Raw genomic sequence first — 19,207 nt, forward strand, 5'->3', positions numbered from 1 at the left:
AATCCCAACCAAGCCATAGAATATTATCATCATTACTTTTTGATGATTTGACCACAATAATGGAAATTTTCACGGTGGACTCAAGGCTTAGAAAATCTTTAGTTTTATTTAAGCAGCATAAACAAGTACATACGTAAACGCTCTTAGTTATGCCAATGCTCTTCGACCTACACAATTCACAGCCCAGCAAATTTTGATTCTGAATCATCGGCCCAAAAGAGACCCTGTAAGTTGTAAATATGTAAACCATACACGTGCCAAGCTCATCCAATCAAAACTTTAGAAATCTTCCTGTCGAAATATTTAAAACTTCGCCCACATTCTAACTTATAACTAAAGTGTACGCTATTTTACCATCATTACTTTTTGATGATTTGACCACAATAATGGAAGTTTTCACGGTGGACTCAAGGCTTACGGTTAGAAAATCTTTAGTTTTATTTAAGCAGCATAAACAAGTACATACGTAAACGCTCTTATTTATGCCAATGCTCTTCGACCTACACAATTCACAACCCAGCAAATTTTGATTCTGAATCATCAGTCCAAAAGAGACCCTGTAAGTTGTAAATATGTAAACCATACACGTGCCAGGCTCATCCAATCAAAACTTTAGAAATCTTCCTGTCGAAATATTTAAAACTTCGCCCACATTCTAACTTATAACTAAAGTGTACGCTATAAGTATAGCTTACAACTCAGAATCTCGAATAGTTTAATAATAAATTAGCTCTCATTGTTCTATTGTTTGAGAAGTTCTTGAGCATACTTTATTGATGAGTTTGTTTTGCTGGTGAATTTTAGGAAATAAGTGAACAAACAAGGGCCCCGTGTTTGAATAATGTTAAGTGGAATAACTGGTATCTATGTAGGTAGAGATATTGATAATGATAATTTATACACTAGAATTCAGAACTTGTGAAAATTTTGCCCTGGCCCGGCCTCCCCTTCTGACGCGACGTAACGAGTTAACTTGTCCAGTTTAACTTGGATGATAGTTAGCTTGGATGGTAGCGCTTCTGCCTTGTAAGCGCTAATTGCGGGTTTGATTCCCGCCCGAGGCGTATTTTATCCTGAACGGATAATGTTCGCTCTCGGAACGGCTGGCTTTCCTCTATCCTGTCTTTCTTCTCTCTTCGATTTCGGGACAATAAGATCAAATTTATTTTACTCTGCTGTCAAATATTTTCCTTTTGACCGAGGTCCAAGATTTGACTCAACGGTTAGCTTGTTTGTTTGATCCATGAGAACTCTATCTGTTCATCCGATTTCAATGTTCAAGACATAAAGGAAATACTGCCATTGCTTCGAGCTCTTTTGACGTTCGCGCGCCTCCTGGTACTTGATGCCAAAAGCGTCCCGTAGATGGTAGCAGCTCCTTACTATGTTTCGCATTCACAGTGCTCCTCAATTTTCTTCAATTTCATCCATTCTGTGATGAGCTTCACAAGAATCCCCACAGGTATCGCTGTAGGTATCGTTTTCCTTTTCTTTCCCTTTCCCGGTCGAACACTAGAATTATAAAATCTTGAAAAAGTAGACTGGAAATTCGGAAAAAATCATTTGTTTGTACTCATTGTTTTCAAAGTATTGATAATGCCAGGACCTGCATTATTAAGTATGTGTTTATTGACTGAAGAAAATTGACTCACAACATTCGATACTCAATATTAAATAATTTTCTTACTTTGAAAACAAGCTAAACGAAAATTTTGAAAAAGGGCATTTCCAATAAATCAAAGTGAATGATATCTTCTCTTCCTTTAAAGATTGTCTACAAAGCTTCCTGGCTAATCTAGGTCTGTGGTGCTTATGTCAATCAATTTAGGACCTTTGAACTTGGAAATTTATCACAGGTTGTCTTTACCTACTACCTACATATGTAGTGAAGTGTAGAAGAAAGAAACTCGAGAAAACCACGTAACATAGAAGCATACAACACACACAAGTGCCAAGACTTCTGTACAGTTTGCACTAGATTTCAGTGTTGAAAAACGCGGTTATGTCGCTACATTCAGGAATGAAAGCAAAGCGCTAAATAACAAAGAAACAATAAAAAATGACATCGTCTAACTTAACAAATAACAGCCTTAACATTTAAGAGAGTCCCCAAAAGAATATCTCTTTAAATATTTAAATCCTCTAAATTTTAGTCCTAAATCCTGTCGTCAATTTCTTAGGCCATCGAAAATCGAGCTTAATAATTACCTACTAACAAAGTTGCACACTATGCAATAACTCTAATCTATATGAACATTTTCTGCGAAAAGTGACGTTAGATAACTATGTGGCACCATTAGGTATAAAAAAGTCCCTCTTGCCGAAAAATAGCGCGATTTAGGCTGTGTCCACACAAAGTCGACCCCGTCGATCGACGTGGTGAAGAGGTGAATCTATGTTGTTGAGGTAGTGTACAGTTTCAGTTGACGATCGACCGACGGGTTCTAGTATGTGTGGACACAGCTCTAGAAATGCTGCGACACTTGGCTGCGCCGTTTTGCACAAAATGGTGCTTATGTTACATAGTGCGATTATTTCCATACGGCCTCGATTCACTTGATTCCGAAACAGCATTAGCTAGCAGGATTCACTGAAAACTCATGAACGCCGACCGCCGGCTCAGGATTTCGCGTTTGAATGAAACTCCCTTCTGTCATCACTTGAAGCAGACGAGGCTGAAATTTGGACACGAAAATTATGTTAATTGATTTTGAATAATGACGTCACAAAACATTTGAATGTTTCAAAAGCACATCATTTAAAAAAAAAAAAAAAAAAAAAAAAAAAAAAAAGCCGGCTCAGAATTTCGCGTTTGAATGAAACTCCCTTCTGTCATCACTTGAAGCAGACGAGGCTGAAATTTGGACGCGAAAATTATGTTAATTGATTTTAAAAAATGACGTCACAAAACATTTGAATGTTTCAAAAGCACATCATTAAAAAAAGAAAAAAAAAACGAATACGAACAGCACCGCAATTTTATTTGTGCTCTTTACTCAACTCGTAATTGAAAACGAACAGTTTTGTTTAAATTGTTTTTCCTCTCGTTCAAATGCATTTAGGGAAACTTCGGGAAAGGCTATTAGCAGTAATACATACCCCTATAGGTGTCAGCTGTGTCATTATTTCATTAACGGTCATTATCTTTCATTGAAGTTCGTTATCACTCCTCTCTAACTCAATTTATTAGTCTTTCTCCTCGAAACTCCTATTTATCAGTTTCACTCCTCATTAGATTTATTTTCTTGATAGTTTGTGGTTAGGGGTTGGCAGTGGTTGAACTTGAGGTGATGGTTATACACTGGACTAGGCTACGGCTATGCTTGGAAAATAGGGAGAAGCAAAATCGATCTTTTTTTCGTAGGTATATTTTTGTTGTATTTTCCGAGCCTAGCCTACCTCAGTGTATAACTACAACCTGAGGGTTTCTAACCTGCAGAGGTAACATGAGATCGTCACTGCCAATGGTTGCAGGTCTAGGTTGTAGTGGCGTAGGGGCTGGCGCGACCAGATTGGAATTTCGGCCCACCATGAGTTGCTGTAAACCCGTGCCGACGTCCAAAGCTGAAACACACCATTCACATGTGATTAAAATGCTCGTAATAATCAAATCTAGATGAGATCATTGTAATTTTACTGTTGTTAAAAAGAAAGAAGCGAGCCTAGTTAGCTTAGTTGGTAGTACGTCTGCCTTGTAAGCGCTAGGCCGCGGGTTCGATTCCCATCCGGGGCGGATTTTTTCCTGATGGGATAATGTTCGTTCTCGGAACGGCTGGCTTTCTCCTATCCTGTCTTCCTTCTCTCTTCGATTTCTAATGAATCTAATGATGTTCGATTCGCAAGATTGCATGGTTCTACCTACGTACATAGTTATTATCCAGAAGTCTAGAATACTCTAGGTCTAGAACATTTCGACATATGAGGTGGCTTTAGTCTGGAGGCTAAAGATCACCAATAAATAAATTGGTTGCAATTTATTCGTAACATTGGTGAAAAAAAGACCAAGAATGTCAAGAATTCTGACGATATTTTGGCGAAGAAAGAAAACCAGTACCTACATGTGATACAGCCAAAAAACAAGAGAGAGAGAGAGAGGTAAATATAAGAGGAAGGAGATAGAACTGTTAAAACGTGCCAACATTTCTAGTGGATGTGCCTTTGCCTTGATACTATGTACAAAACAACGCTTTTCTAATGTTGCACATTACATACTTACTGCACTACCAGGCGTTCATACAAATAGTGTAATTGAGTTTTGACTCGGGCAACGAAAATTTTGCTCATTACATTATTCATTATTGCACCTTTCTGGGTATCTAGATGTATGTATTATGTATAAACGACCTAGGTATAACCTTTTGATTAAGAAAAATGCCTTATTTACCTACTTATTCCTGAAAATCATACTTATTCATCTGGAACGATTCATTATTTATTTATACCAAACCGAGATTCTTAACGAAGAAAAGTTGGGTAATATTACCGAAGAAAACAAAAGAGAAAAACATGGGCTGAATAATTTAAAAGTTCCTTTTCTCATTTTTAGAGCCTTGGGCTTTCGTTCTTCTTAGATTCATAAGGCAATCTCAAATCTGTATTTTTCCTATGGCTGATATTGTTTTTCTGAACAACAATATCGACTTAAAAAAAGACAGGTTATTATTACCTATATTGAACAGTTTAATCAATCTTTATTTACAAGAAAATACCTACATTTTAAATTTAATATAATAATTTGATAAAAGAAATAACAAATGAATATATCAGAAAATGAAGTTTGAACAAGGGTATTTTAGTGCCTATGGCATTCTCTTCCATCCAATTATTGATGAACAGTTGTTCTTTAATACAGGATCCTTGGATCCCTTGTGGTTATGCTTTGATCTTTAATTGCTTTATTAAACATTCAGATTTCAGGCTGTTACAACAGGGCATGATCTTCAACGGTAACTACTCGTAGGGTGGGAGCAGATGTATTTTAGAACTTTCTCACTAAAAAGACATTATTCTCCAGAGAATTCATATCATTAAAATTTAACGACTTGAAAAATCCATCGAGATTCCTTTAATTCAGTGTAATTCGTTCATTTTAGCCTGAGTTCCAGGAAGAAAGAAGTCAAATCACGTGTTTCAAAGAGGTCAAAATAAATATTGGTATAGTATGAAGACTGTAAAGGTTTCTTCAGATATCCTCTGGGCTTGTTAGCTTTCACTTCACAATTTTCCCAGCTTTACACCCACAGTACTTCATTTTACACTCATAGATTCACCTTCACTCCTATATTCATTCAAAAAACTTTGCATTGTTAGGTAGGTTACGGTTCTGATATTTTTACGTGCCTTAGGCCAGCCAGCAACTCACGATCAGGTAGACCTCACAGGTACACCTGATCAACTGTACCTATCAGGTCTACCTGATAGTAAGAGGCTGGCCTTAGTAATGAGAACAATCAAAGGCCAAATGGAACAAACGAAAGAAAGATGGAGGCAAACGAGAACGTTGAAGAGAGAGAGAGAGAGAGATAAAAGCACTTCAGGCTTTAAGGAATGAAAAATTCCAACTTTGAAATCAAATTGACAAAACAAATTATTCTTCTACTCCGAATTTTCCTTTTCTTCTTTTTCGATGAAGGAAAAAAAAAGAACTTTTATATATTTTCGAAGGAGGAAAAAACCGTTACACGTGACTTAAGCTCCTTACGGGGGGCAAAGTGACGGATTTATATTTTCTTGCTTTAAATAAATTTCCAACCTTTTGCCTTTCAATACCTCACCTGCATTTGATAAGCCTTTATCCGCGCCTAGACATCATCGCATCGTTTAGTCTACAGACTGTTTACCTAGCAGGTAAGAATATAATGTAAGGTACCTATACAATAGGTAGGTATATAATTCAGCTATTTTGTTAGCAAGGCAAATTGCCTTTTGCACTTAAATGGAGTTACTACAGTAACTTGAAATATATTTTTTTCCCCTCCTAAATACATATATGAGACCTTGTTTAGACTGCGAGAGTAAAGGGACTTTTCAGTCTCACTCCGGCAATATAAACAGGGAAACAGGGTATATTTTATTCTATTCTAATGTCAAAAAAGATCACTCTGTTGCTGATCTAACGAAGATGACGATAAACGCCGACACTGTTGGAACGGAATATAGCATCAAAGAAGAAGAGAACTAAGGGAAGCCATAACGAGGTTGTTAAAGTTTGTCAACTCAATGAATCCGTCAAGAAACATTACTTTCAATTGAGCAGAAATATAAATTTTCATTTCTTTTCCCTCCTTGTCGCCTGTTTACTTCTTCTTGCCATGTTCCCTTTCCTCTTTCTTTCTACCTTTTACCTCTCCATTTCTAAACCTCTCTCCGTTTGCGATTTCTCTCCAATTCTTGTTTCTCTTTAAACTCACTCCCTCCTTCCCTTCCTGCCATTCTTGTTCTTCGTTTTGATTACGCACTTACTCTTTTCCTTTGCACCTTTTTTTCATCTCAAGTGTGGACTAATGGTTGATTGTCCCACACTTTGAACTTTTTCTTATTCCCACCAAAATTATTTGATCTTACCTACTTTACGTGGGTTCCTTACTCCTTCTCTCTCTCTCCCTCTCTCTCTCTCTCTCTCTCTCTCTCTCTCTCTCTCTCGCTCTCTCTCTCTCTCACACACATACTCCCTCTCGTTGTATGAACGCCTGGTAGTGCAGTAAGTATGCAATGTGCAACATTAGAAGAGCGTTGTTTTGTACATAGTATCAAGGTAAAGGCACATCCACTAGAAATGTTAGCACGTTTTAACAGTTCTATCTCCTTCCTCTTATACATATTTACCTCTCTCTCTCGATTTTTGGCTGTATCACATGTAGGTACTGGTTTTCTTTCTTCGCCAAAATATCGACAGAATTCTTGACATTCTTGGTCTTTTTTCACCAATGTTACGAATAAATTACAACCAATTTATTTATTGGTGATCTTTAGCCTCCAGACTAAAGCCACCTCATATGTCGAAATGTTCTAGACTTCTGGATAATAACTATGTATGTAGGTAGAACTATGCAATCTTGCGAATTGAACATCATTAGATTCATTCGTATGTTAACGGTGTGGTAGTTAAGGTCATGGTTTCGTCAGTCGAGGGTTGATGGTTCGAGGCCAAGATATTGATGAATAGCAATAACCTTTACCATCTCCATGTGATTTCCTAAATACTTAAAACGTTCCTAGGTTTTTAAATGTCAATGATTTCCAACGTTTGATTCTTAACGTTACATTGTTCACTTCGGAAGATGAAACATCACGGTGAGTGTCAATCCACTTAGAACTACCTTGTAATAAGCAGTGCAATAGTCCTATGTCCTAAATTAAAATAGATGCGGCACAAGGGATCAGGAAGAGACCGCCTTAACATAATAAATAGAACTACCTTAATTTCTACCTTGTTCTTGGTGGTTAATTATCAATATTTATCAGTCCATAGCTCGTAACTATCTTTCGATTAAGTATTCTAATTCATTCTAAAAACATACCTACCTGGAAACCTAACCTAGTGAAAAAAAAAGAAATTCCTAGTTTGAAGATAAAATAATACCATGGTCAATGGTGAAAATAAGCAGGAAAATGAGAAATGATACTACAACCCCAATTGGTCCAATTGTTCAAAACAAAAGACTCTCTATGGTAGATGATATTCTGCAACTTTAATGCTGTACTCTAGTTTGGGAAAATGAATAAATTTTTTCAACGTTCCTAGGTTTTTAAATGTCAATGATTTTCAACATTTGATTCTTAACGTTACATTGTTCACTTCGGAAGATGAAACATCACGGTGAGTGTCAATCCACTCAGAACTACCTTGCAATAAGCAGTGCAATAGTTCTAAATTAAAATGGACGCGGCACATAAGGGATCAGGAAGAGACCGCCCTAACATAATAAATAGAACTACCTTCATTTCTACCTTGTTCTTGGTGGTTAATTATCATTATTTATCAGTCCATAGCTCGTAACTATCTTTCGATTAAGTATTCTAATTCATTCTAAAAACATACCTACCTGGAAACCTAACCTAGTTCGTAACATTATTAAAAACATGTTTGTGTTTGAGAGTTCAAACAACATAGCTTCTTCAAACAAGGTTTGATGTTTGTCAAAACAAAAACTTCACTTCGTCGCAGACGACTTGCTTTTCGAGAAATTTCGAGCAGGTCTGAATTTTTAATTTTAATTAACTTTTGTTTGATAAAAGTTCACAAGAAAATTTTCGTCTTGATTACACCTTCCATTTTCTTTGAAAATTACCTACGTAAGTATGTACCTACAAAGTGACACAGACCTACACTCATACGTATACTTGGTACTACGTCTTTGACGTTTTCGTTGAAATATTTAAGCTGTGTGAATAGAGAATTATAGAGATCAAATAATTAAGTTTAGAATATACCTATTTTATGTAAGATTCAGTAGGCGTTTAGGTACCTAGTGAAGGATTCTACCTACGTAAGTATGTACCTACAAAGTGACACAGACCTACAGACTCTCATACGTATACTTGGTACTACGTCTTTGACGTTTTCGTTGAAATATTTAAGCTGTGTGAAAAGAGAATTATAGAGATCAAATAATTAAGTTTAGAATATACCTATTTTATGTAAGATTCAGTAGGCGTTTAGGTACCTAGTGAAGGATTAAGGAAGTTATTGGATATTGATTGAAAAAGGAAGAATTATTGGATATGACTTGTCTTTACCAAATACACTTCTACAAATCAGAAAAAAAACTACCTAGGTGTATCATCAAAAATTACCAAGTCTTCAAATCCGTAGGTCAGAGTAGCATTTGTTGTAGGTAGCCTAGGTACGTTACTTCCGATATTTATTACTACTTTTAATTTTCCATTTTTTAAGAACAGAAAGGAGGTGGGGGAATTCTGATGACGGAGAATGACGGAGATAGAGCGATAGGGAAGGATAGAGAGAGAAAGAAAGAGGAGTATATGACGAAAAGGTACAATGGGAGAGAGAGAGAAAGGGAGGTGGGAGAGATTGAAGATTTAAAGGTCCGTCTACCCTACAGTGGATCAAAATCAATTGGAACCCATGTAAAGTGAGTAAGATCAAATAATTTTGGTGGAATGAAGAAAAAGTTCAAAGTGTGGGACAATCGACCATTAGTCCACACTTGAGATGACAAAAAGGTGCAAAGGAAGAGAGTAAATGGGTAAATGCGTAATCAAAACGAAGGAGAAGAACGGGAGAAAGGGAAGGAGGGTGTGAGGTTAAAGAGAAACAAGAATTGGAGAGAAATCGGAAACGGAGAGAGGTTTAGAAATGGAGAGGTAAAAGGTAGAAAGAAAGAGGAAAGGGAACATGGCAAGAAGAAGTAAACAGGCGACAGGTGACTCCTTGCAATTTTTACAGCATTACCAAGAGGCTCTTTTATTAGTTTTATCAACTCTATCTTTTTTCTTTTCCTTCTTTTTACTTTGATAACGTCACTACTGATCGCTACTTATTCAGTGTCTAACTATTGTATTCTCGATTCCCCCTGCACCAGAACAGATTCTGCTCGAACTTCGTCACTGTTTAAAATAGTCAAGAAACAATCCCCTCTGCAGAATGTAGACTATTCAAGTTATGCAGTATCCCATCTCGGGAATAGGGTTTCTTACCCTTGTTAGTTTCCTTAAATTCTCGACTTTTAATCCCTATTTTAATCCTCTCCAAGCAAAACGGACAAGCTGTGCAGGAATAGAAGGATGAGACTTCTTGTTTTCCGTTCCATCAGCGTCGGCGTTTATCGTCATCTTCGTTAGATCAGCAACAGAGTGATCTTTTTTGACATTAGAACAGAAAAGCTGACATTAGAATAGAATAAAATATACCCTGCATCCCTGTTTATATTGCCGGAGTGAGACTGAAAAGTCCCTTTACTCTCGCAGTCTGAACAAGGTCTCATATAGGTATTTAGGAGGGGGAAAAAATATATTTCAAGTTACTTTAGTAACTTCATGTAAGTGCAAAAGGCAATTTGCCTTGCTAACAAAATAGCTGAATTCTATACCTAGGTACCTACATTATACATATATTTACCTTCTAGGTAAACTTACCGACCTACAGACTAAACGATGCGATGTCTAGGCGCGGATAAAGGCTTATCAAATGCAGGTGAAGTATTGAAAGGCAAAAGGTTGGAAATTTATTTAAAGCAAGAAAATATAAATCCGTCACTTTGCCCCCCGTAAAGGAGCTTAAGTCACGTGTAATGGTTTTTTCCTCCTTCGAAAATATATAAAAGTTCCTTTTTTTCCTTCATCGAAAAACAAGAAAAGGAAAATTCGGAGTAGAAAAATAATTTGTGTTTGTCAATTTGATTTCAAAGTTGGAATTTTTCATTCCTTAAAGCCTGAAGTGCTATTCTCTCTCCTCTCTCTCTCTTCAACGTTCTCGTTTGCCTCTATGTTTCTTTCCGTTTGTTCCATTTGGCCTTTGATTGTTCTCATTACTAAGGCCAGCCTCACTATCAGGTAGACCTGACAGGTACAGTTGATCAGGTGTACCTGTCAGGTCTACCTGATCGTGAGTTGCTGGCTGGCCTAAGGCACGTATTAAACTTCTTTAAGAGTTTAAAATACAGCGTCAAGGAATCATAAAAATATCAGATCCGTAACCTACCTAACAATGAAAAGTTTTTTTGAATAAAATATAGGAGTGAAGGTAAATCTGTGGGTGTAAAATGAGGTACTGTGGGTGTAAAGCTGGGAAAATTGTGAAGTGAAAGCTAACAAGCCCGGAGGATATCTGAAGAAACCTTTATAGTCTTCATACTATACCATATTTATTTTGACCTCTTTGAAAGACGAGATTTGGTCTCCTTCTTCCTGGAAGTCAGACTAAAATGAACGCATTAAACTGAATTAAATTAAAGAAATCTCGCTGGATTTTTCAAGTCGTTAGATTTTAAAGAGGTGAATTCTCTGGAAAATGATTTATTTTTAGTGAGAAAGTTCTCCTTGAAGACATTTCCGACCTTATATCCAACCTGCGAGTAGTTACCGTTGAACATCATGCTTTGTTGTAACAGCACGAAACCTGAAAGCCTAATACTCGTAAAGCAGTTAAAGATTAGCATAACCCCAAGGAATCTAAGGATCCTGTATTAAAGAACAACTGATGTTCATCAAGAGTTGAATGGAAGAGAATGCCGTAGGCACTAAAGATACCCTTGTTCAAACTTCATTTTCTGATTTATCCATTTGTTATTTCTTTTATCAAATTATTATATTAAATTCGACCGACCGACCGACCGAGCGAGCGAGTGACAGACACCGAAGCGAATACAATAGTCCGTCCCTTATACCTTTTTATTACTATTGTAATAATAAAGGAAGGACGGACTACCAAATACACTTCTACAAATCAGAAAAAAAACTACCTAGGTGTATCATCAAAAATTACCAAGTCTTTAAATCCGTAGGTCAGAGTAGCATTTGTTGTAGGTAGCCTAGGTACGTTACTTCCGATATTTATTACTACTTTTAATTTTCCATTTTTTACGAAATCTTCAATGTATTGTATCATTTTTCAGGAAATATAAACGGCGTAAACATGATCGGCTTAGCCTTGCAAGGGCCTTCATTAGGACTACTGGCATCTTCCGCTCACAATAGTAATGTACCTAACAGACCTGCAAGTAAGTGTACAGATTTACCCTATAGAATACAAGAATACTCGTAACATGTAGACTGTAGACATATGCATAGCATAGATGTTCCAATCAAAATAAAATTGCTTGTTGATTGAAATAACTCGATTTTCCCCCGATGAAAATTGAATTTAAATATTAATTGCTTTGCAGGTTTAGTCTATTCAAGTCTATTGTGTAGGTATACCTGTAGATAGGAACAAATTCAACAAATAAAATTGTAATGTTATCCGTCTGATGTTGTATGAAAAAATTTATTCATTTTCCCAAACTAGAGTACAGCATTAAAGTTGCAGAATATCATCTACCATAGAGAGTCTTTTGTTTTGAACAATGGGGCACAACCAAATGAAAATTTTTTTCGAGATAGAGTCCTATTCCGATGTAAAAGTACCCAAAAAGTGCATTGGCGCACTCAAAAACATCAAAAACGGTCCCTAAATCCCCTAAAATGTCGCTAAAAGGTCGCAAAAAAATAACGTTGAAACAGCCATGGTTTACGCATGAACTGACGTCATCACGAACTGACACATGAACTGACGTCATCACGAAAAAATGGCTGCCCGCGAAAATTATAGGGGCTCAACCAAATGACAATTTTTTTCGAGATAGAGTCCTATTCCGATGGAAAAGTACCCAAAAAGTGCATTGGCGCACTCAAAAACATCCAAAACGGTACCTAAATCCCCTAAAATGTCGCTAAAAGGTCACAAAAAAAAAATAACGTTGAAACAGCCAGGGTTTACGCATGAACTGACGTCATCACGAACTCACACATGAACTGACGTCATCACGAAAAAATGGCTGCCCGCGAAAATTATAGAAGCTCAACCAAATGACAATTTTTTTTCGAGATAGAGTCCTATTCCGATGTAAAAGTACCCAAAAAGTACATTGGCGCACTCAAAAACATCCAAAACGGTACCTAAATCCCCTAAAATGTCGCTAAAAGGTCACAAAAAAAAAATAACGTTGAAACAGCCAGGGTTTACGCATGAACTGACGTCATCACGAACTCACACATGAACTGACGTCATCACGAAAAAATGGCTGCCCGCGAAAATTATAGGGGCTCAACCAAATAAGAAAATAAATCTAATGAGGAGTGAAACTGATAAATAGGAGTTTCGAGGAGAAAGACTGATAAATTGAGTTAGAGAGGAGTGATAACGAACTTCAATGAAAGATAATGACCGTTAATAAAATAATGACACAGCTGGCACCTATAGGGGTATGTATTACTGCTAATAGCCTTTCCCAAAGTTTCCCTAAATGCATTTGAACGAGAGGAAAAACAATTTAAACAAAACTGTTCGTTTTCAATTACGAGTTGAGTAAAGAGCACAAATAAAATTGCGGTGCTGTTCGTATTCGTTTTTTTTTTCTTTTTTTAATGATGTGCTTTTGAAACATTCAAATGTTTTGTGACGTCATTTTTTAAAATCAATTAACATAATTTTCGCGTCCAAATTTCAGCCTCGTCTGCTTCAAGTGATGACAGAAGGGAGTTTCATTCAAACGCGAAATTCTGAGCCGGCGGTCGGCGTTCATGAGTTTTCAGTGAATCCTGCTAGCTAATGCTGTTTCGGAATCAAGTGAATCGAGGCCGTATGGAAATAATCGCACTATGTAACATAAGCACCATTTTGTGCAAAACGGCGCAGCCAAGTGTCGCAGCATTTCTAGAGCTGTGTCCACACATACTAGAACCCGTCGGTCGATCGTCAACTGAAACTGTACACTACCTCAACAACATAGATTCACCTCTTCACCGCGTCGATCGAAGGCGTCGACTATGTGTTGTCCACACAACACATAGTCGACAGCTTAAAAAGAGCAATTTTTCGGCGTGAGGAGCTTTGTAACTAATAGTGTGCAACTTTGTTAGTAGGTAATTATTAAGCTCGATTTTTGATGGCCTAAGAAATTGACGACAGGATTTAGGACTAAAATTTAGAGGATTTAAATATTTAAAGAGGTATTTTTTGGGGATTCGCTTAAATGTTAAGGCTGTTATTTGTTAAGTTAGACGATGTCATTTTTTAATTGTTTCTTTGTTATTTAGCGCTTTGCTTTCAATCTAGTGCAAACTGTACAGAAGTCTTGGCACTCGTTTGTGTTGTATGGTTCTATGTTACGTGGTTTTCTCGAGTTTCTTTCTTCTACACTTCACTACATAGTAGGTAAAGACAACCTGTGATAAATTTTCAAGTTTAAAGGTCCTAAATTGATTGACATAAGCACCACAAACCTAGGTTAGCTAGGAAGCTTTGTAGACAATCTTTAAAGGAGGAGAAGATATTTTTCACTTTGATTTATTGGAAATGCCCTTTTTCCAAAATTTTTGTTTAGCTTATTTTCAAAGTAAGAAAATTATTTTATTAAGTATCGAATGTTGTGAGTCAATTTTCTTCAGTCAATAAATACATACTTAATAATGCAGGTCCTGTCATTATCAATACTTTGAAAACAATGAGTACAAACAAATAATGACCACATTGCAAAAAGTATAGCTTGGTACTCGCAGGCACTAGTAGTACTGAATACTGATATCTGTCATCAATAGCATTGTTTTTAGTTGACATTGTGATAAAATTTCAAAAATTCCATCAAACGACTATCAATGTACCTACATAATTATACTGTATAGGTTGATAGAAAATATTAGAAAGTGGAAACTACATTCAATCACATACAGACATTAGATTTTAATTAATAATGTAAAAACTAGAAATAAAAACACGAAAATCAAACTTTGAAGTTGAACAAATTTCATTAATCAATCAGACATACATTCCAGTAGCTATTAATTACCTACATGACACTTGAATATTTTTTTCATCAATTATTTTTATCACTCCGTTTTTTATCCTGACTGATTGCTTTGTTTTCAACATGATGGCTTCAATCGATCATAGGTTATCTTTCATCAGAAATATTGATATTGCAGGGCTGCGTAATTTTTTGACATTTTGAGTATCTATTTCTCTATTTTGACTCCCCAACAGATCTATATTGTCTCTTTGAAATTTTCTAAGTTTTGAAATGTCACACCGAGGACAGAGGTCAAAAAATCTCTCTTGGAATCTATAGGTAGGTACTAGTTACTTTTACTTATTTCACGTAATTTTTCCTCATGATTGACACAGGTACCTAAATGAGTATACCTACCTATTTGCATAACACCAAGGTGTTCAGTGAACATACAAGCCAAATGCTTTGAACTTTGGCTGTTCATTTAGCTAATAATGAAGTTTTGTACATATTATACTTACTCGTTCCAACTTTTACCATCACAATCTAAATGGGTAGTTTGGGAGTCAAATAGGTAACATCCTTATATTCCTTATTACCTTTGGTGTTTCTCTCTTCAATGTGCTAAACACACTTTTATGTTAATTTTTTTATAATCTCTAAAAAGTTGATGTTGACAATTTTTATTTTCATTATAATCATCATTTATTTTATGTTCAATAAAAAGAAAGTATTCTGATTACGAAAATATTGAAGTTCATTTTGTTAATACCTAATGAGATAGATATTCTACATACTTTATAGTCTATTAAACAAACTATTAATCTATTTATAGGGGGATATCTAATGTTTATATAACATGTATGACAGGTATGTGCATTCAATCCAATGAGGCATCATGGTAAATTTGGCACATCCACCATGCATTAGTGGATGTGCCAAATTCGCATTATTCATTCCATCGTTAATAGGTGTCTATCCGTTCATATAACTATTTAGTTAGGTAAGTTAGGCACATTATTGACATACTAAATGTTTCTTCTTCTTCGTCTTATCTCATCAAATTTACAGACAATTTGAAACGCAAACACACAAGATTCCCAAGAGATCATTAGAGGTGCAGCTGTCTATCCGTTCATATAACTATTTAGTTAGGTAAGTTAGGCACATTATTGACATACCAAATGTTTCTTCTTCTTCTTCGTCTTATCTCATCAAATTTACAGACAATTTGAAACGCAAACACACAAGATTCCCAAGAGATCATTAGAGGTGCAGCATTAAGGTAAAGTTCGAGGCGTAAATTTCTATTGCTCACAAAGCCCCCATTGCCAAGTAAGGCCACTTTAGAAATGGAGAATGGAGGTTTTTAGAGAGAAATGGAGGTTTTCTGGAGAAGTGGAGGCTTTTAGAAGAAGTGGAGTTTAGGGACGAATAATTTTTTATCGCCAATCTAGTAATAGTCCTAGCTCCTCTCTCCCTGGCCTGTTTATTCCAACATCCTTTTCTTTCATAACACTTCCATTTTCCAATCTATTTTCACCTCTTTTCATTCCCTATTATTACGACCGAATACCTTTCCTCGTTCTTTTTGTTGTGCCTTCTTTAGGCGATAGGTTGTTCCGTTAATTTAGACTAAATTTGGTTTCTCTTCTAATTCTCTTAAAAGCTTATCACAGAAAGAATAAGTAGAAGAGGGAGTGGTTGGAATCCGGGCAGGGATAGAGGCTGGAGGTGATTAGGAAATTATCAGACAATGTGGATAACAGGCAATTCAGCACGCACCAAAAAAGGAAGAGTCAATAGTTACAATGTGCGTGCAGTTTAATTTTCATCAATTAGGTATCCACTATGTAAACAAAGCCCGCTGTTTGAGTTTCATTATCATGACCTACAATGTGCGTGCAGTTTAATTTTCATCAATTAGGTATCCACTATGTAAACAAAGCCCGCTGTTTGAGTTTCATTATCATGACCTCTCTGTTTCCGTTGGCATTATCTGAAAAAGTTCATGAAGTCACTGAAATTTTGAAATCAACTGCGGTAAAAATATACGGAGTCCTAGGGTAAAGTGATGGAAATTGTAGATATGAAGGTACCTATGGTATCATGAATCATGAGTATGTTCAGATCCTTTTGACATCTCACCATTGATTGATGTCACCGTGGGATTTTACAAACCACACACGACGTTGCTTAATCAGGGTGTCTACCAAAATGGAAAAATAAAATTCCCTGACTTTTCTCGGTTTTCCAGTCCATTTTTTCCAAATTTCCAGTCTACTTTTTGAAGATTTTCCACACCCTATTCCCACTGCGTCACAACAGATTTTTTTTTTTTCCAAGCAATGTTCCCAAGCCTGTTCAACATTAATTCTCCAAGCTTTTTTCATCCCACTAGGGTAAGGGCTTAAATCCTCCATTTGCACATGAAATAACTGCGCCGCATTTTTTTTTTTGTAATTTTTCGGTCTACACATTCACACATCCTGGGGGATGAAGGTTAACACGAAAAGAATGAGGAACAGCGCCGTAGGCAAAAATTGTGAGCTATATAATCTATAGAAACCAAAATTTTTAGGACCGGCCGCAGGCGAAAATTTTGTTTTCATCAATTATTTGCGGTAAAAAAAGAGCTGAAAAAAATCTGCGTTTGCCTGAGATCGAACCCATAACTGCGAATATCGCGAACAACTAATAGTTTGTTTAAAAGACTATAAAGTATGTAGAATATCTATCTCTATTAACAAAATGAACTTCAATATTTTCGTAATCAGAATACTTTCTTTTTATTGAACATAAAATAAATGATTATTATAATGAAAATAAAAATTGTCAACATCAACTTTTTAGAGATTATAAAAAAATTAACATAAAATTGTGTTTAGCACATTGAAGAGAGAAACACCAAAAGTAATACGGATGTTATCCATTTGACTCCCAAACTACCCATTTAGATTGTGATGGTAAAAGTTGGAACGAGTAAGTATATTATGTACAAAACTTCATTATTAGCTAAATGAACAGCCAAAAGATCAAAACATTTGGCTTGTATGCTCACTGAACACCTTGGTGTTATGCAAATAGATAGTTATACTCATTTAGGTACCTGTGTCAATCATGAGGAAAAATTACGTGAAATAAGTAAAAGTAACTAGTACCTACCTATAGATTCTAAGAGAGATTTTTTGACCTCTGACCTCGGTGTGACATTTCAAAACTTAGAAAATTTCAAAGAGATCTAGATCTGTTGGGGAGTCAAAATAGAGAAATAGATACTCAAAATGTGAAAAAATTACGCAGCCCTGCAATATCAATATTTCTGATGAAAGATAACCTATGATCGATTGAAGCCATCATGTTGAAAACAAAGCAATCAGTCAGGATAAAAAACGGAGTGATAAAAATAATTGATGAAAAAAATATTCAAGTGTCATGTAGGTAATTAATAGCTACTGGAATGTATGTCTGATTGATTAATGAAATTTGTTCAACTTCAAAGTTTGATTTTCGTGTTTTTATTTCTAGTTTTTACATTATTAATTAAAATCTAATGTCTGTATGTGATTGAATGTAGTTTCCACTTTCTAATATTTTCTATCAACCTATACAGTATAATTATGTAGGTACATTGATAGTCGTTTGATGGAATTTTTGAAATTTTATCACAATGTCAACTAAAAACAATGCTATTGATGACAGATATCAGTATTCAGTACTACTAGTGCCTGCGAGTACCAAGCTATACTTTTTGCAATGTGGTCATGATATCTCCAAATATTTCAACATGATTTTTTTTTTTTTCTTTACAAGAGTTTCCATTAGAGTATTTAAGATGACCAAGGAGTCTTTCCTATGTAACTTTTCACGAGAAATCAATCGGTGTACATGACATGTAAGGGTTCTAGGAAGGATGGTTCACGAAATATGCGCTTCTAACAAGCCAATATCAAAAAATTTCGAAAGTTATATCCACTTTTTTTACACCAATAATTTACGACATACAGCCTGATTCCCTCGAATTTGCCATCAAAAATTTTGTCAAAAGAGAAGAATGTGCCATCAAATTCATACAGGGTGACTACCAAAATGGAAAAATGAAATTCCCTGACTTTTCCCGGTTTTCCAGTCCATTTTTTCCAAATTTCCAGTCTACTTTTTCAAGATTTTATAATTCTAGTGTTCGACCGGGAAAGGGAAAGAAAAGGAAAACGATACCTACAGCGATACCTGTGGGGATTCTTGTGAAGCTCATCACAGAATGGATGAAATTGAAGAAAATTGAGGAGCACTGTGAATGCGAAACATAGTAAGGAGCTGCTACCATCTACGGGACGCTTTTGGCATCAAGTACCGGGAGGCGTGCGAACGTCATAAGAGCTCGAAGCAATGGCAGATTGCTTTATGTCTTGAACATTGAAATCGGATGAACAGATAGAGTCCTCATGGATCAAACAAACAAGCTAACCGTCGAGTCAAAACTTGGACCTCGGTCAAAAGAAAAATATTTGACAGCAGAGTAAAATAAATTTGATCTTATAGTCCCGAAATCGAAGAGAGAAGAAAGACAGGATAGAAGAAAGCCAGCCGTTCCGAGAGCGAACATTATCCGTTCAGGATAAAATCCGCCCCGGGCGGGAATCAAACCCGCAGCCTAACGCTTACAAGGCAGAAGCGCTACAATCTCCAAGCTAACTAGGCTGGCAAACTAAGTTTAAACTACACAGGTTAACACGTTACGTCGCGTCAGAAGGGGAAGC

The 19,207-nt window shown here is 36.1% G+C and overlaps 1 protein-coding gene across 1 annotated transcript in view; it reads left to right on the plus strand.

The window, feature by feature from the left end:
• Positions 1-19,207, plus strand: part of LOC103515723 (potassium voltage-gated channel protein Shaw-like) — a gene marked incomplete at its 5' end in the record, with an annotated part of 61,250 nt that overhangs the window by 17,128 nt on the left and 24,915 nt on the right. Inside the window, one exon of the mRNA XM_008480661.1 lies at positions 11,577-11,681. Coding sequence (XP_008478883.1) covers positions 11,577-11,681 — 105 coding nt within the window. The remainder of the gene's footprint in view (positions 1-11,576; positions 11,682-19,207) is intronic.

Source organism: Diaphorina citri, unplaced genomic scaffold, assembly GCF_000475195.1.
Source record: "Diaphorina citri unplaced genomic scaffold, Diaci psyllid genome assembly version 1.1 scaffold1405, whole genome shotgun sequence".
Classification (NCBI taxonomy): Eukaryota; Metazoa; Arthropoda; class Insecta; order Hemiptera; family Psyllidae; genus Diaphorina; species Diaphorina citri.